The 18,045-nt window shown below is 56.0% G+C and overlaps 1 protein-coding gene and 1 long non-coding RNA gene across 6 annotated transcripts in view; one reads left to right on the top strand and one right to left on the bottom strand.

The window, feature by feature from the left end:
- Window positions 1–1,486: 1,486 nt before the first annotated feature.
- Window positions 1,487–7,294, bottom strand: LOC125183038 (uncharacterized). 2 transcript variants are annotated; one of them, XR_010832064.1, is made up of 3 exons: window positions 6,830–7,294; window positions 5,120–6,418; window positions 1,487–3,039 (listed from the first exon to the last, which is right to left on the bottom strand). It is a non-coding gene; the product is annotated as an uncharacterized lncRNA (long non-coding RNA). The 2 variants fall into 2 exon arrangements; XR_010832065.1 differs by having other exon boundaries at window positions 5,120–6,116.
- Window positions 7,295–7,393: 99 nt separating this feature from the next.
- The window catches only part of SAMD4A (sterile alpha motif domain containing 4A), an 83,322-nt gene continuing 72,670 nt past the window's right edge, over window positions 7,394–18,045 (top strand). For all 4 annotated transcript variants that reach the window (XM_066998612.1, XM_066998610.1, XM_066998611.1 and 1 more), the window contains exons 1-2: window positions 7,394–7,469; window positions 7,946–8,549. In XM_066998612.1, coding sequence (XP_066854713.1) covers window positions 8,354–8,549 — 196 coding nt within the window. In that variant the 5' untranslated portion in view covers window positions 7,394–7,469; window positions 7,946–8,353. The remainder of the gene's footprint in view (window positions 7,470–7,945; window positions 8,550–18,045) is intronic.

Below are 18,045 nucleotides of genomic sequence, written 5' to 3'. Positions count from 1 at the left end.
CAGCACCACTGCATTAACATTTCCCAACAAGACAGTGTGATCGGGGCTTTTTTTAATCTCAAAGTGAAATGGTATTCAAGTAAACTCCACAGAGAATTGCCTGCTCTGTCTTATCTGTCAACCAATCGATGCCAGTATTAAATAATAATGGCAAACAGGATGTAGCTGTGCTGAACTTCCAGGCCATGTATTTACCATTAAGTCTCCCAGCTTTTCATTTGTTTCATGTTCTGTTTTTAATAGCATTTTCCAGAGATGCTTAGTTGCTTTATCAGATCTAACAAGCTTCCTTGCTGGCCCGAATCAAAGACCTGACTGAGAGTTATAAAAAGGACAGTAGCTGCCTTATTATGTTTGCCCTTCTTCTAAGAAGCCATTTCAAAAAAATGGATCAGGTGAGAAGTAAAAGGAGCAGCCCTAAAGCTGCCTTGTGTGTCCCTCGGTTGCCTTAAACAGGGACTCAAGACTGTAATAGCGACATAAAACCTTCCTGTGAGGCACAAAAATGGGGTATACTGGCAGAGGCTGTTCTCCTCTGTCATCCTGCTGTAGTAAATGTAACAAAAAAATCATTTCCCACTTGTAGATTACGTTTATGGATTTGGTGACATCAAGGAACACATGCACATGTCTGGCAACAACACTTGCTTCTTTCAGCAGTGCTGGGGTGTTACAAATTTGTGATGATTTTTGTTGCAGGGCATAGGTGGGAGTTAATCCTCACTGCTTGGTTTGGTTCATCGGCTGTAATCAGAGCTTTGAAATGAGTTAACCAAGCTAAGGGATGTTACCTGGGGGTGTCCTGAGGCGCCTTTCCAAATGCCAGCGGGCTATGAGGCAGATATCTTCCTTCTGTAAAGGAAGGTGCTCGGCTAGGATCCTCCTTCCTCCCTCCCTGCCCGTCAATTCATCTTAAAATGATGAATTACAGTATGGCATTTTGAAAAGTGGTTAATTCCCTGACCTCTTTATGGGCTAAAACAGCACTGCCTTCTGCTGCGGACCCTACAAAGTCTCACCGTCACCACCGTGGCTGTGTGCAGGGTTGCCAGCAGCCAACACTGCCAGCCTGGTACAACTCTACTCCTGTTCCCCATCGGGGAATAAGGGAAGGGGAAGTTCAACTTCGTTTTGGTGGGTCTGAGCACATCAGAACCCACACAAATGGTTTTGTCCGGCTTTAAGAAGAGCTGCTGAGTGCGTCCAACAGGATTCATTTACTGCTGACAGCAAACTGAAAACCATGGGTATGGTAAAAGGAGGCAGGAACGAGCTAACCCATCAGGAGGGCTCGGGGGTGTCTTGCAGGACCTCTGCCCAGCTGGGGACCGCAGGGGGAACCCTGGAACTTTCTGCTGAAGAACATGGCGCTCACGAACACTCGTGAGCGGGATGCTCGGGTTGTGTCACGTTGCTTGTATTGCTGCTGCTCTGTCGTGCCCGTGAGTGATGGAGATGAAGAGGTATGAGCTTGTAGTGCGGGGACGGTCATACCTGTAAAAGGGGCTTCTGCTGGTTTGGCTCCGTAAATGTGTAGGAATAGGCAACACCTACATAAAGGCACCTTTGTCTGGATGCAGCTGCATCTGAACTGGGAGGGGTCCTGCTTTAATTATGCTATCTCGTAACGGGAAGGATTTAAAACAGTAAAAATATTGTGTGTCAGCATATTCCGAAGGCTAGACGAAGTCCTCAGTGGAGGTTGATGTCCAAATTGAGCGGTCTCTGTTTCTCTGACAGTCTTTTGAAAAGCAACCAAAGGTTATAAATTCATGCTGAGGTTACTGAACCTTCATTAGGGTTCAGGGGAACCCGAAAAACTCCGTTTATTCCCCCTCCCTACACGTGTACTCCTCAGCCACGGAAGGGGCAATGACTTTGCCATAATCATTGCCACAGTCGCTGCGTTTCCATTTTTCAGAAAACCCCCGTACTACCTGTGTGCGGTCTGGATGCTCTTGAGGGTCAGGTGAACCCCAGAATTACTTCTGTGGGACCAGCAGTAAGTCACCTGGACAATTAGCGCTCCCTGTGTTTCGTATCTTCAGCCTGCAGTGCCCTCGTATCAGCAGCAGGTTTGTGCCAAGAAGGCCCCTGGAGGTTTTGGGTGCCTCCTCCAGGTTTTTGCCTACTTGCAGCGAGGGTTTGGGGCAGTTCCTAGCACTCTGTACTCTCCCATTGCAGCCACTTGACATCTAATATTTCTTGGCAGATTCTTCAATAGCAGCTGGAGTCAGGGGACTGGTGGGAAATCTAATGCATCACTTATCTCTCCTAGTGCTATTTATTTAGTGTCTATCAGCTCCTCGTGCGCAGCAATATTTTAACAAACAGGCTAGAGGGAGGGTTGCTAACTTGTGAATTATCTTGATAGTTGTTCCTCTTCGTTTTTTCTTCTCTCTCTGCGGATGTTATTGAGTTTGGAGGCAGCGAGACCCCGGAGATTACGGGGGTCGCTGTGCATCAATCTCCTGCCACCAGAACTGGCTGGGAGATGTAGACGCTCTGCTGCTGCTTAGCTGGTCACATACAGCACAGACACCCTCCCTAGGCTACCTGATTTTGGTCTCCAGTTCCTGAGGGTCCTTGCTTTCAAGGGTTTCCCCTGCAGGGAAAGAGCCGAGACCACGAGCTCAAAATAAACCAGCTTGCAGGAAGCCTGGGGTGGGATTTTGCTGGCAGCGAGGCCAAGGATGCCCACGGCAAGCGGGAAGCCAGGCACAGCGTTTTCTCACGTGGCTGCTCGGGTTGCCAAGATCAGCAGACCCCTCTCTCCGGCGGCACATTTCATCGATCAAAGTAGGAGCAGGCCGGCGATTCATGGCGTACAGCAGCCCGAAAAGCAGTGCTTTTCACCAGGCGCTGCCGTACACGGAGGCGAGATGGCCAAGCCAGCTGCTGCTGGGCCTTTGAAAGCCGGCTTCTTCCTAGGTGGTCAGCACCAGACCCTGGCTGCAGCGGCTGCAGCGCCATCCAAACCCTCCTCCGCTGGGACGACTTGCTCCGAGGCAGCGTGGATCACACGAGGAGTTACCCTTGCTATAGGACCAAAGGAAGATTATTTGCCAATGTGTCTTTCTTTGATGGATTCGTGTTTATATGAACGTGAATAGCTAAAGCTATAGCTTTTCCAGCCTCTCAATCTTTAAGCATCTTCCCAGGACATGAAAGCGTGTAAATAAATCTGCCAGCCGCAGTTTCCCCTTTCGGCCCCAACTTCTTAACAAATACCGAAAAGTCTCCATCAAGTCCATCAGGATTCGATGCTCTATCGCTAACAAACCATTTGCTTTTCTCCTGTCCTGAAAAAAAGGGATGTGATGATATAAAGGCCTCTTGACGCACTGACATGTTTTTATGGGGTCATTTATACCCTTCGTTTCAGCAACCTGTACCTCGCCGGTCCCAAGGCATACCTGATGGATCCAACTTGCTGCAACACATCAGACACTTATTCCGCAGCACCTCGTGGGCACAGGAACGTGCAGGCTTTGTAATTCTGCTTTGCAGAGCTGCACCCTCGGCAGTACTTTGCCACTACTTTTGCTGGGTTTCGTTCAAGGGTTTGCCGGGCAGGTTGGCAGATTTCTCTGCCGTTCATCCTGGTTTATCTGTGGTTTATCCATGCGGCAGTGCGTGGTGCACGGAGCAGGGTGAAAACACACAGGGGCAATGCAATCCCAAGGGCATACCCACTGATTTTTGGTTTTTGGAGTCTTCGTTCTCCAAATGAGCTCCTTAAAGCACAAGGGTGGGAATGATTTGCAGTCTTTTGCGTGTCTCTTACTAGGAGCAACGCAACCCTTTGTAGCGGGATTCAGAGCTGGACCTTGGCCAGGCAGCGACCCCCCAACGCAAATCTGATCTAGGAAGCTGTTCTCATCCCTTGTACATCTCCTTTCCAAGAGCATCTTCTCCTTTTCTTCTTTTCTACCTCCTGCTAACTTGTCGATCCCCTCGGAGACGCGGCTGGGAGTTTGGGAGCGTCGGGGCACATCGCACGGGGCTGTGCAGAGCTGCCAGCGTCCCTCCAGCCCCACCACCAGGCTCTTCCAAGGAGCAGCGACCCCCACCTTGCTCTGCTGGGAGGTGGCTGGGGACGAGCTGGGATGGCTGAGTTTGGTTCTTAGGGAGCAGCCTTTACACTTGGGCATTTGTATTTGTTCCCTGTTTTACAAGTGAAGACATCAACACACCAGAGCAGTAATTTAAGCGGGTGGTGGGGTGTCGTACGACACCCCCAGTTTCTAAACCTTGTTTTGCAACTCGTTCGGGGGACTGGGGCAAAATGCAAAACGCCCCTTTTTGGCCTCAGCGGGTTATCTGCATTTACGCCTCCTCTAGCTGCACGCACACACACGCACGTGTACAATTTCCGTGCAGCCCGAGGTGTTCCCCCCGCAGGTGGTGCCGAAAGCCGCGTGCTGGAGGCAGGGGCAACCCTCAATGGGAGCAGTGTCCCTCGTGTTTGCCTTTCACGCCTGGGTTCCCGGCCATTTCGGAAGGTGAAGGCGTGGAGGTTTTCCTCCACCCCAGCGTCCTGGCTACGTCTGAAACCTGACCCAGCCTGGCAGCTCTTGCTCTCTCCTTTAAGGAATTACCCCTTAAATCTCCGTCACAAGACACGTCTTCAGCTGGAACCAGGCTTCCAAAGAGAACTGCTTGAAAGATGCAGCTAGGGAAGGGATTTCCCCGGTGGCGTGTCCGGATGCGCATCTCCAAGCCTGCCTGGGAGCTGCTGGGGCCAGCAGCCGAGCAGCTCGGCTGAGCGGTGCCTCCGGAGGGACCAGCGCCTCGTTTCATCGGGACCATCTGCTCGCAACAGCCTCAGTCTGCCCCGAGTCCTCCAGCAAGCTGCTTTCGTTGCCAGCTGGAAATGGTGTGAAAAATCCCAGCGCTGTAGCTAAACATGGGCCGAGGACACGGGATACAGCCACCGGGGAGCTCTGTCGCCAGCGGGCGTTTACAGCACGTCCCAGGGCACGGCACGGCCCCGTGTGAGGCTCAGGAGCTGGGGCGGGGTGCTGCTGGTCTGGAAACGTAGACCCATGTTGGTTTGGGGGTCACTTTTTGCTTTTACTTTTTGTCTGTTCTTTATTTTGGCTTTGGTGGGACTTACCTGAACGGCTCGCACAGCTCCACGTCACATAACAAGGTGAGGCAACCGCTGACAGCTCGGTGGCCAGCTCCCATACTTCGTTCAGGAGTAAATGGAAGAGACAAACGGGGTTTAGTTATTGCGTCCTGCCTCCTGGGACGTTTTCACTAAGATTTATTTGTAATGAGGTGGGAAACGTGGGCCTTTGCATGCCGCGGATGTACTCCTCCTTCTCCAGACAAACTTGCCATCAGGTAGCTTCCACGGAGACGAACATCTGCTTCCCTGGAGCTCGTCAGCAGTCAGGATTCGCTAATTTCCTTCCACCACCTGCTCGGCTGATGCTACCACACTACACACAACGGGGACGGTGGGCACGTGGCCGCACCGAGCTACCCCAACCAAAACCCCGCAGACCTGGCTCATCCCTGCCGCGGCGCGCGCTGCGGCGCCAGCCCTGGGGAGGAGACCTGCTTCTTGCTTGGAGCAGCTCGGGCATCGTTCCCCTTGCACCCGCCCCGCACCCTTCCTCTCGCCCCACGGCAGGGTGTTTTTTCCACGGCTCGCGGCAAGGTTTTGTAATTCCCATAGAAACCTCCAAACATCGCAGCGTGGGGGAACGGCACCGTGCTCCTGCAGCGGCTGCTTCCTCGGGACGCTTTGGGGTTTCGGTGGTGCCGTGAGCCCCGCAGAGGAGTGCGTTGGATGTCTCAGCCCCAAATATTCTTCCGATCACTGCTGTTACCGCAAAACGCAAAACCCCGGGGGGGTGGCACAGGCGGAGCAAGCTCGGCGGCCTTAAATTAGCAACGTGCCAGCGTTCGCCAGCTCCTGGGGCGTGGGGATCCCGGTGCTGCTGAAACACCGGGGGCTTGGGGAGCCTCGCGCCTTGCCCCCGTGCAGGACGCGTGCCCCGACCCTGCAGACGGCTCAGCCTCGTGGCTCCGCACCTCCTGCCTGCACACCGGGGCCGCGGGAGGGGAAAGGGCCCTGCGATGGCCCATTTATTAGGACGGAGCTGTAGGATGAGACAGATGGCTGCGGTTTGTTGGCAGGGAACCCCGCTCGTGTTTGTTTAATTAGTCACAAGACAGACTGAGCGGGCAAACCCTTACGCGGGGTGAGCCGGACCCTTTGTGCCTGACGTCCAGGAGCACCGCGCGGAGCAGGGATCCCCCCCGGCTGCCCTTCCCGCAGCACCCACCAGCACGCAGCCACTTTTGGGGAGCGGATTTGGGGTGAGGGGGCTTGCCAAGGCTTTGCCTCAATCCCTTCGCTTCTCGCTCCCCCTGCGACTTCTGACGCCGGAGTGCTGCGCCCCTAAAGCAACAGGGATGTGGGATGGTGGCAAGGTACCGGTGTCCCTTGTCCCCAGGCTGGGCACAGATCAAGGCTCTGACATCCTTTCCCCATGACCCCAAAGAGCCGCACTCTGCACCTTTACTGGTGCTTTGCGGGGCGCGATCCCAATTCTGCCCCACATCTGCCGGCTCCCTGCGGGCGCTTGTTTTCCTTTTTCCTCCTTCCTAGGTGTACCGGCACCACTCCTCCCATGAATGCCAAAGAGATGGAAGCTGCAGGGCAAAGCCACAGCCCCAAACCCACCCCCTGCCCCTACAACCCCCCCCCATCCACCCCCATCGCCTGCACGCAGCTGTGGGTTCACCCCGGGCGTGCAAAGCGGCCTTAAAAAAAATGTAAAAAACTAAATATATGGAAAAAAAAACACACCCTTCCTTGCGGCACGAAGCAGGGCTCCACCTCCTCCGCCCCAACCCACCGAGACCCCCCAAAAATCCCCCAAACCCCCCCCCGAAGCCGCCGTTCCCCCCGCGCTCCGCTAGGTGGAGGCTTCCTCCAGGCTCCGCGGGCAACCCGCGGCCCTCGGCGCGTGGAGGCGGGGGGGGGGGGGGGGGGACGGACACACAATCCGGCTCAGGGGGGGGCGACTTTGGGTTCATTTTCGATTTTTTTAGCATTTTTTCATTTTGGGGGGGGGGGGACCGGGCCGCGCTCGGCTCCCCCGGGGGCGCTGCGGGGGATGGGGGGGGAATTGCGCGGGAAGGGGGCAGGGAAAAGGCGCGCCCCCCGCCCCGGCCACGCCCCCTCGCTCTATGACGTCACCGGTATGCAAATGAGCGGCATGTGGGGAGCGGGGGCCCGGCGCGCCGCCGGCCTCAGTCTCGCGCCGCGGAGCCGCCGCCGCTCGCGCCCCGCGCCCCCCTCCCCCCCCCCGGCCTTCCTCCTCCTCCTCCTCCTCCTCCTCCTCCTCCTCCTCCTCCTCCTCCCCCCCCCCCCCCTCCCCCCGCCATGGCTCGGCCCCCCCCGCGCCGCCGCCCCCCCCCCCGGCCCCGGCCCCGCGCTGAGTGAGGTGAGTGCTTCGGGGGGATCGAGGGAGGGGGGGAAGGGGGGCAACTTTTTTATTAAAAATATATGATTTTTAGTAATTTGGGGGTTTTAGGGGGGGGGCGATGTGCTTTGGTGCAATCGCCCACCCCCTAACAGCAAAGGGGGGTGATTATGGTCGTCCCCCCCCCCCCCCCCGCCGTGGGGGTGCGTGGGGAGGGGGTGCTTGGGTGTCCTGGGGGGGGCACAAAATGGGGGGGGTCCTGGGGGGGTCCGGGGGGGGGCACAAAATGGGGGGGTCCTGTTGGGGAGGCACAAAATGGGATTGTCCTGGGGGGGGGGGGGGGGGGGGGGCACAAAGCAGGGCCGGGGCTGGAGGAGCGGGAGGCTGCGGTGCCTGGGCTGCTGCGGGCCTTCCTCCTCCTCCTCCTGCTCCTCCTGCTCCTCCTCCTCTTCCTCCTCTTCCCCCCCCCCCCGCTGACCCCCCCCTCTCTCTTCCAGGTGCGAAGCCCCCCGCCGAAGCGCCAGCCCCGCTCCCGTGCCTTGCCCACCCTCGCCGCCCAGCCAAGGGCCACCTCCGCTCACGCAGCCTCCGCCGGCCTTCTCCTTTTTCCGTTTCTCCCCCGTTTTTGACCATTTTCACACCCCCCCCCCCCCAACCTCCGCCGCCTCCACGTCGCCTCGGGGGACCCCACCGCTGCTCCCGAGCCAGAAGAAGGGGACCCAGACCCCGCGCCGAGCCCCGCAGCCCCCCGCCACCAACCCACCCTCGCGCCGCAGCCGAGATTATTTCTTTTTCCTCCCCTCCGGTCCCCCCCGCAGGCGCCACGAGACGGAGGCGAGAGCTGGAGGGCGGGGGGGGCAGAGGCTCTCCCCTTTATTTATTCTCTCCCCCCGGCCCCTCTCACCATGATGTTTCGCGACCAGGTCGGCGTGCTGGCCGGCTGGTTCAAGGGCTGGAACGAGTGCGAGCAGACTGTTGCGCTGCTCTCGCTGCTCAAGCGCGTGAGCCGGACCCAAGCCCGCTTCCTGCAGCTCTGCCTCGAGCACTCCCTGGCAGACTGCACCGAGCTGCACATCCTCGAAGGGGAGGCCAACAACCCCGGTGAGTCCTCGCTGCAAAAAAATCCCCCCCCCCCTTTTTATTCCTTTTATTCTTATTTTTCCCCTTGCCGACGCTGCCTCGGTCTCCGGTCGGTGCTGTAATGCTGGCTTAAAAAAAAAAAAAGAGGTTTTGGAGCCAGGTCTCCCCACCATGACTGCACCGAGAGCTTTTTCCTCTTACGTTTTAATATTCAAACCCATGACGGCTCCTTTCGGTTGGGTTCCGCGCAGCGAACTACTCGGGTCTGTTGCGTGGTGTAACTACGGTAGCATGAATGATTGGTGGCTTTGCTTTTTCTCCGTTTTCTTTTTTTTTTTTTTTTTTTTTCCTTTTCCTCCCCCCCTTCCTCCTTCCATGCAGTTTCCTGTGCAATAACTAAGTCAGGTCACGTAGAGTCTGGATTTTCTAGGCTTCTTTTGGCCAACGTGGCTTGCTCGGCTCCCTGCAACACGGAGCAGCAGCCCGTCACTACCTCAGACGAACTGTTATTTTCGCAAGCTCTGGCCGGGCCGGGTTCTCCTAAATTTTAATTTCTTTTCTTTTATTTGTTGAAATGCGGCAATTTCGATTTCATCACTCAGATCCTGTTTGGACGCATTTTTTCCTGCGGCTCTGAATACCCCCTTGTGTTTGAGAAAATCCGAGGAGACTGCTGGCCGTTGCACAGAAATGTGCGTGGTTACAGAAGCGCCTTTTGGCCGCTACAAGTCGCGCACGTAAACGGGGCTGGAGCAGGGTGAAAAATCCCCTAAATTCTGCGGGTTGCTGTTGTGTTTTGGGGCGCGGGTATCCCGGGCCATCCGTGCGCCTTGGCAGCATCTGCGCCGAGATGCGAGTTGAGCAGAGTTTGTTAAACGTGGAGCGCGAGGAGGGGTGGCGAAACCTGCCTGGAAGTTGCGTGGCTTTTTCCCCCAACACCCCAAAAAAAGAAAAGGGGGGAAAAAAGGAAGAAAAAAAAAAAAAAAAGCCTTGCTGCAAAGCATCCCCGGTGGTCAAAACCCCTTGTGTGGCCGGCAGCCCCCGTGCCGCTGCGTGCAGGGAGAAGCATGAGCAGCCGGCGGGGCGTTTTGGGGCTTTTTTAGGGCTTTTTTTGGGGCGGTGGGAGCTCGGGGTTGGCGCTGGCCCCGCTGCGTTTGATGACGAGGTCCCCGGAGGGGAGCTGGGAGCAGGAAACCACCCCGGGGCGCGGAGGGAGAGGAGCTGGAATTGGCCGCGTTGCCTTATATAGCTCTGGGGAATGAGGCAGGAATGCCGCGGGGCGCGTTGCGGGCAGTGCTGGTTTTCATAAACAGCCCAAGGGCCGGACCTCGGCCACTCGGCTGGGGACGGAGCAGCCGAGCTCCTCCGGCAGAGCCGTGCGGCGCCACCGCCGCCCTGCTGCTGCGTGCCGGGGCCGGAGCCCTCCCTGCGCCTTCCTTCTTCGTCTGCGTCGTGGTTTTTCGTTCTGTTTCGGATGGAGCCACGTCCCCTAGGTTCCCGGGGGGATGGTTTGCAGAGATCCCAAGTCTTGCTGTTGATCCTCTTGTCGGGGCTTTGCCTTTGGGAGCGGGAGCTGGGTACCCGTGAGCATCCCGCTGCTTTCCGAGCAGGGTAACCCCGTGGTGGCGGAGGGCCGGGGACCCCAGCTTTTGGGCCCCACTCTTAGCACTGCCTTCTTCATAAATCCACCTGTGTGCTGTTGGATTATTTCTTTTTGAATAGCCCTTACTCGCCGCCCATTTGCGGTTTGGTGTTTGCCACTTGGCTGGCAGTGGGACCGCACCGAGTTGTGCACCAGGCGCCGTCCTCACCTCGCCTTGTGTCACTCGCTGCTCCTGAGCCCCCCGTGCCTGCATGGGCTCCGTCCCCGCCGGGCTGGGGGCTGTGATGGCTCCCGCCGAGTTGTCCTGGGTGTTGGGGACACGGTAGCGTGCCATGAGATGGGTGCAGGAGCTCATCTCCCACGGGTGCTTTGGTAAGGGGCATCACCGTGAGCCCAGAGATGCCGCTCGGAGCGCGCCGTGCGGATCTGATGTAGCAGAGCAAGCGCCCGAATTGGCTTCAAAAGTGGGTTCGGCGCGAGAAGGGAGTTGGTTTGTGCCACTGGAGAGGTACTGCTGCACGTCTGCCTTCGAGGAGAGGCGTCTTGCAGGATCCCCAAGCGTCCCCGAGATGTGGCAGCACGGTGCGCGGCCACCTGAAACCCCGGTGCATTAAAATTTGGGGGGCTGCAAAGGTAAAAGGGAAGTAAGGAACGAATGCAGGAAGGGAAACGTGCAGCTTGTGGCTAGGAGGAGCCTCACTGAGGTTTCATGGTTCACCTGGCACACGACGCGGGTTGCTGTTAATTCGGTTTGAGTGCGAACGCCTTCCTGCTGTGCAGGGGTATGGAAACCATATTATCGAGGCGCAGAAATAGGAGCCGCAGGTATTCTGTAGCACCGGTTAAAAGTCTGCTATAACTTCCTTCCTTCCTCCCTTCCAGCCCGGCTGCTGTCAGACGCCGCCACCTCCTCGGCGGCGCAGGGCACAGCCTGGTTAGGGCACGGGGGCTGCTCTTGCCCCCAAAAAACCACCTGTGGGGTTTGGGCATTGAGCACGGGACGTGCTCCTGCTGTGATAACGGGGGGTTAGGACCAGGGGCTGCTCAGGGATGGTCCCACGTGCAGCCAGCCCCACTGGTGGCAGTGCTGGAGCTGCTGTGGCCTCTCGGCTCCTGCAATTCCTGCTGGAGATGCCCCAAAGCTCCCCAAAACATCCAAATTCCCGTCTGCATCCTCTGCAGCGGGGTGACAGCTTCACACCCTCGGTCGGAAGGGCGCTGAGCTTTCTTTTCACCGGCCGCTGGCTCCTCTGCATGCTAAGGCCGCAATCTTTATTTCCTTTCAGCAGGCTGTCGAGTGCCACGGTGAGAGCACCAAAATGACCCAGATTCCTCGTCCCGGCAAGGGCTGGCCGGAGGAAGAGGCAGGGGTAATGTCTTTAATTAGACCAAGTGATGCAGCTGGAAAAAATGGCCAAGCGGGAAGGTGCAGAAGCTCAAAGGAGGGCTTGTGTGGTTTATTTTTTTTCCAGCTGTACCAGCTGGTCTAATAAAAGGCATTACATGTTCCTGCAGACCTCGTGTACCTTTAGGTGGCTGCGGCTCCAGCCCTGCGGCCGCTGCTGCTGCCCCCGCTGCGGGCGCCCATCGGAGGCAAACACCGCGGTTCCTCCGCAGCGGCCCCCGCCCGTGGAAAGCCACCCCAGTGCCCAGCTTTTGGGTTTTTTTTTTTGGCTTTCCTGCGATGCTGAGGTCCGGTTAGAGTGCTCTTGGGACAGGCTGGGCGGGAGCACTGCGTTGGGGATCGCTGGATGGGGTGGGAGGTGACATCTCCTGCTCCCCCCGCACGCTTGTGTCTGTGCAGGGAGGTTGTCCTTACGGATCGTGGCCTGCACTTGCAGTATTCTTTGCAATTATTTGGGTTTTGATTCTTTACCAGAAGAACCAAAACCGGTGGTCACCTGGCTGATGGTGGGTGAGCATCATGGTGCAGGCTGGAGCCCTCTTTCCTTTTCCCTCCTGCTTTTCTGCTCTCGAGTTGATGGGACCTAGAGGAGGCACTCCTGGACTCGTGCTTAACCCTTCTGCGTTTTAATCTCTTGGCTTAAAATGCCTCCCCTGGGCTGCTTGGTGCCACCCCTCATAGGCAGAATGAGGTGCAGGGAAGTGTTTTGGGCATCGTTGCAGAGCAGAGTCGGAGAATCCTGTCTGATCTCTACCCAAAAGCAGCCTCCTGCGCACGTACCTTGTGCTCGTGCTTGGAGAAGCCGTCGGGACTTGGTTCTCCCCCGAGAGGTGGGCGCAGGAGGGCGAGGAGAAGCTGTGCCGGGCATCTACTGAGGCTTTCTGGCAGCCTTGGGTCCGTCAAGATGAGGGTGGATGGGAGATGGCTTTACATGGGGAGCTGAATAAGGACAAACTGTACAGCCATAAGTTCAAATAATCGAATTTGCAAATGCATTTATCTTCAAATGGGATTACGTGGGGGAGCGGGGAAGCCTCTCGGCCGGCGCAGCCCAGTGCCAGTGGGTGACGGTTTTCGTGGTCTTTGCCGTGTGAATGATGCTGTGCGCTGCTCTGGCCGCTCACATTGTCCATGGTTGTGCTCGGGCCACTTGTTTGTAAAATGGTCGGTGCCCCAGTCAGCCACGTAAGACCCCTTGGGACCAAACCACTGTCACGACGTACCCGTTTGGTGGAGCGCTCAGCTTTGAGACCCCAATCTCCGTGGGTGGAAAGCGAAGGTGCTGAGCTAGCAGGCGGTGACGGGATCATTGGCCTCTTTCTGTTCCAGGGTGCAACTGACCTGTAGCTGCTGCAGGAGGAGGAATTGGCTTTCCACCAGCTAGGTTATTTCTAATTTTTTTTTCCTTGCAAAGTTCTGTGCAGTGCTCCCTGAAGCGGCTGGTGATGGTTTCTGGGGACCAAGCGGATCGCGGCGTGAGTCCCCAGCTTCCTGCAGTTCCTCAGGCCCTGGCCTTTCTTCTTGTAATCTCCCTTTGAAAAAAAAAAATACCACCATTATTAATTTAATTTGTAGCCCATGGACGCAATTTTTTCCAGGCTGGGAGTTATGTTTGCAATCAGTGTGACTCACTGAAATAGTAATTAGTGTGAACACTTGCTTTATTTTAAGATACATTCGTCAGTGCCTCAGCTCTCCGGCTTCGTGCTCGGGTCTAATGTTACGGCAGATAACCGTGCAGGAAAGGGCACCCCTCGCGCCACCGGCGCCCCGAGCTGCAGGGCTCGGAGCCGGGAGCTCCACGGGGCTCGGCTCCACCGGGGTGCAGAAGCTGTGGGATTGCAGCAGCCACCGGGCAATATTTTGGGGTTCCCCTCCCGGCCACCCCACTTCTTGCACAAGTGCAGGAGCCCACGGCTGAGCACGGCGATGTGTGAAGCCCTCGGTGCCCGAAGAAGCACGGGAGCGGGGCTCGGCACCGCGGGCTGCAGCTGGGACGAAACCTTGCATGAATCATGTGTGCATGCGTGTGCCGCTGAGTGTGCATCGCCCCTTGTATTTTCTCGTTCTATTTTCAGTGAATAAACAAGAGCTTTGCTTTGCTGTTAACTCTCGCTTTCCCGAGAGCTGCTGAAGGGCCCTGAGAGATGCTAGAACGCGGGCCCCGATGCAGGGGACACACGGCTTGCACACCCCTCGTCTCCTAAGGGCGATGCGCTTCTCTTTGCAGCGCTCTGGCCCCGAGGAGGAGACCCAGAGGCTTGCAGAGGTCACTGCTGAGCCTGAGTTTGGTAATGGCGAGCGGCCAAGCCGGTGGCTTTCCATCTTGGCCCCAGCAGTTACAGATAAAGCTCGGGTTGGAGCGAGCAGGCCCGCTCCCGGCTTTCCACCCGTGCGCTGCTTCCTCTTCCGCAGCAGATGGGTGAAGCGGAGGGGCAGGATTTCACCGAACCAGGGTCAGGTCGTTTCCCTTTTGGAGAAGGCAATGAATGACAGCTTGGTGTTTTTTTTTTTTTTTGTTTTTTGTTTTTTTTTGAAGGGGCTTTATGGACGGGGTGGATTGCTTTGCTGGCCCAAGGGGCTCACGAGCTCGGGGTCTTGTCCCCAAGCAGAAGGCTTGGGATGGTGCTGCTCAGCGGGAGACAGCCCTGCGGTCCTGCCTGCTCCATTTTGGGGTGATAAACAGGAAAAGAGCCCTCTCTGGAGACAGAAAGCTGGTTGTCACAGAATCACAGAACCACAGGGTTGTAGGGGTTGGAAGGGACCTCAAGAGACCATCGGGTCCAACCCCCTGCCAAAGCAGGTTCCCTAGAGCAGGCTGCCCAGGCAGGCGTCCAGACGGGCCTTGAATATCTCCAGAGAAGGAGACCCCACAACTTCCCTGGGCAGCCTGTCCCAGTGCTCCGTCTCCGTCACCCTCACCGTGAAGAAGTTCTTTCGCATGTTGGGGCGGAACTTCCTGTGCGCCATTTTGTGGCCATTGCCCCTTGTCCCGTCCCCACGAACCACTGAAAAGAGGTTGGCCAAATCCTTCTGTCTTCCACACTTAAGATATTTGTAAACATTAATAAGTTCCCCTCTCAGTCTTCTCTTCGCAAGGCTGAACAGCCCCGTGTCTCTCAGCCTTTCCTCGCAGGGGAGATGCTCCAGGCCCCGTACCATCTCTGTGGCCCTCCGCTGGACTCTTTCCAGGAGATCCCTGTCTTTTTTGTGCCCCTGTACCTGGCAGGAGCTAGCTGCCTGCCACAGGTGTGCGGGTATTTCTTACCCTTCCCAGGCAAGAGGCGAACGAGCAGCTGTAAGCGAAGGGTTTATCAGCGCGGGTTTGTGTGTCAGCTGCCTGCCTCCCAGCCCTGTCCGCATGTGGCGACCCCATTGCGTGCCAGGGGTGTATCGAAGATTTTGTAGCATTGTGGTTTTTGTTTCTTTTAACCATCTTGCAAGCACGCAGCACTTCGTTTGGGTCTTCCCAGGCTCACGGCTCCCGTGTGGTGCGAGTGAAGGCTCCGCTCACCTGCGGGCCCTCAGGCCTCTGCGATCTGCCAGCGGAGCCCTGGGCGACGGCCACGGGTCTGCTATTATTAATTCTGCTGCCCTTTGCGGCCCTTTCTGGGCGTACGCGGTGCTGGAGCATGGTGCGGCTCGAGTCTGTCTTGTGTTACATACAAATAAAAATCCGCAAGGCAGGAAAAAAAACCTTGCACGTTAACGTGCTCGAACGAACTCACGGACATTTTAGGTCTGAGCGAGGGACTTGCTGTTGCCGGGATGGTTCGGGTGCGTGGCACCCGAGGCCGAGCCAGCCTCTGCCGCCGTCCCTGCAAGCCTTGCCTGACATTTGCAGGAGCTGAACGCGGCCCAGCGCCTCGAGCTGGCACGCCTGGAGATGTTACTTTACGTAGAGCAATGTTCATGTTGCAAGCGTTCGGCAGCTCCGCTCCGCTCTTTGCTCTCGAGCGAGAGGCAGCCCTGGAGGGGAAGCACGGGGCGCTGCAAAGCTCTTCTGTGCCTGATCCCCACCAGTAATTGCTTGCAGATTGCTTTTGCTTTCCTTTTTTTTTTTTTTTGGATGAAACTTATTTCAGACAAACCACAAACCTGCCTGGCTTTTAACCTGTTAGTTCTCCTGCTCCTCGCCTGTATTGCTGCCGGATGGGACAGGGGCCAGGGTTACATTTGGTGACTTTATTATTGTAAGAAGTCTTTGACCAGGTTTAGCATGGTGAAACACTCTAAAATTCCCTTTCCATGCTACTACATTTTTTTTTTCTTATTCCTGTGGTTGCAAAGAGAAAACCGGGACCATCATGGATCAGTTGTCCTCACCCTTTTTTGTTGTCCCTGCTCTTTTGTCCCTCTTGTGCAGCACTAACTGGGGGGGGGGCGATGTAGAAGACGAAAAATCATGACTTTGGTTGTTGTGGGGAAACTTGGCTAGTCGTGCTCGTGCAAGCAGAACATAGTGTTTCTGCAGCAGCTGGACTCTACATTCATGCGTTTCCCTGGGTTATGTAGTTTTTTTTATGTTGGGATATTCCTTTTGCTTCTCTTGCAGTCAGTGTGTTGTGGTTTTTTTTTTTTCCTCCCTCTTTTTGCCTGTTCCCCTGTGAGCTCCGATCACCCGTGGGGTCAGCTCGTGTTTTTTTAAAAAAAATCTTGCAGTTCAAAAGAGGTGGGTTATTTTTAAAAGGAAAAAAAAAAAGAAAAAAGTCCCCAGGCTGTTTCCCTCCAGATAGTGTGAGCGTGGATGCAGTGCTGGGTTATAACTACCTGAGTGACCTTTTAAGATAAGAATTGTTATTGACCGCTGGTATTATGTTAAACTGATAAGAATTCTTTTTAAAAGAAGGGAAAAAAAAAAAAAAAAGAAAGAAAACACCCTTCAGTAACCATAACAACGGACTCGGAGACAGAGGCGGGCGCTGGCGTCTCGAGGGTGTCTCCGTCAGGATCCCAGGGAGCTGGAAAACCTCCCCGGAGCTCCGGGTCGGTGCCGCCAGCGATACCCTCAGCTTGGGGGGCTGCTTCCATCGGTGCCGGCCCCCAAATTTTTCCCCGTCTGCAGCAAATTGGGGCCAGATTGGTGCTGGGCTTGGCCCCGTGCTGGTGAGTGCGGTGGGCACGAGGGGAGGATGCTGCGGGGAGCTGGGGGGGGTGCTTTGGAGGATGCTGTTTGGGGCCCTCCCTGCAGGTGTGAGGATGGAGCCCCCATGCTTGGGGCTGCTCCGAGGGTGCTGGGAGCCGGATGGGAGCGTGCACAGACCTGAAGCCTTCCCTTGCACCCTGTTTTGTGCGTTTGCACGTGCCCATCCTGGGGGTGCTGGCAATTTTAAGGGGGATTCATGTGTTTGCCAGCAAACGTGGTTACGTTGTGTTGTCGCCGGTGGCTGCTGTGGTGGTTGGAGCAGCAGAAAACCATCTGGGAGCCATTGTTTTTTCCTGCCACCTGCTTTTCTGCCTTCCCCCATCCCCTTGCTCTTACATTGCCCATGTGTAGGTCGTGTCTGCGTGTCGTGAAGGTGTCTGTCCATCCTCGTGGCGCCCAGCTGAGGTCGAGCCAGAAGGTGAACAGGCAACCAGCAGCGAAGGGCAGAGACCCCGGAGATCTGGAAGGAGAGGGCATAGGCCCGGTATGGCAGAAAATACCCAGAATGTTTTAGAACGAGGTCTTAAAAAATATATATAAACCCACTTTGAATACGTATCAGCCAAAGAGGCAAAGGTATGCAGCTCAGCGTGCTCGGGAAATCAATTACTTAAGTCCGGTTGGTTAAAAGAGTCGTCACAGCAGCATGGGTTCGTTTAACGATAGCTCTTAGCGTGGCGTAAAGGTGTCGTCTTGGGCTGCACTCGCCAACCTTTCATCGCATTATTCCGAAGCAGCCAGTTGGAGGCTGAACGCTTTTTGTAGCCGATGTCAAATCTCGGTCAGCCGGAGAGCCTTTATAAATAAAGGTGTCTGCTGTATTCAGGCGTACGTGGATAATAGCTGCTGTAATTCAGCTGTCCGCCTCAGCCAGCCGGCTTTTATAAATGACTGATCAGAGATTCCACCGAGAAGGGGTATTTAAAGAGGTGGAGCTGCTAAAAGTGGTCTCCGTGCTAAGGAGCGAGCGAGCCTCCCCAGCCGGGACAGGTGGCCGGCACTGCCGTCCTGCCGCTGCACCCAGGGTTTGTGGTTCAGGCAAAGCAAATGCTGCATTAATAAAACTTCTGTGCTGCAGTTTAAATGCAAGAGGCTGCATCGTTTTGTTTTTTTTTTTGCAAGCTGCGCTTGAATCTTTGTTTTATTCCTTTTTTTTAAAAAAAAAAAAAAAAAACAAAAACAGGAGCGGGTGAACGCTCGGAGATCTCCCTGGACGAGCCGCAGCAGCTGGAGGATACTGGTTTCTCTATGGAGCGGAGGAATTTCATCAGAGCAGCTATTGTTCGGCTGTGTTCTCAGCATTTTGGCAACTGTTCTTTAGATTAACCCTACAGAAAGGCGAGGGTGCTCTTTGCCGGGTCTG

This window comes from Anser cygnoides, chromosome 5 (genome assembly GCF_040182565.1).
Source record: "Anser cygnoides isolate HZ-2024a breed goose chromosome 5, Taihu_goose_T2T_genome, whole genome shotgun sequence".
Classification (NCBI taxonomy): Eukaryota; Metazoa; Chordata; class Aves; order Anseriformes; family Anatidae; genus Anser; species Anser cygnoides.
Note: the sequence above shows the minus strand (reverse complement) of the source record. Positions and strands in the feature narration are given on the sequence as shown.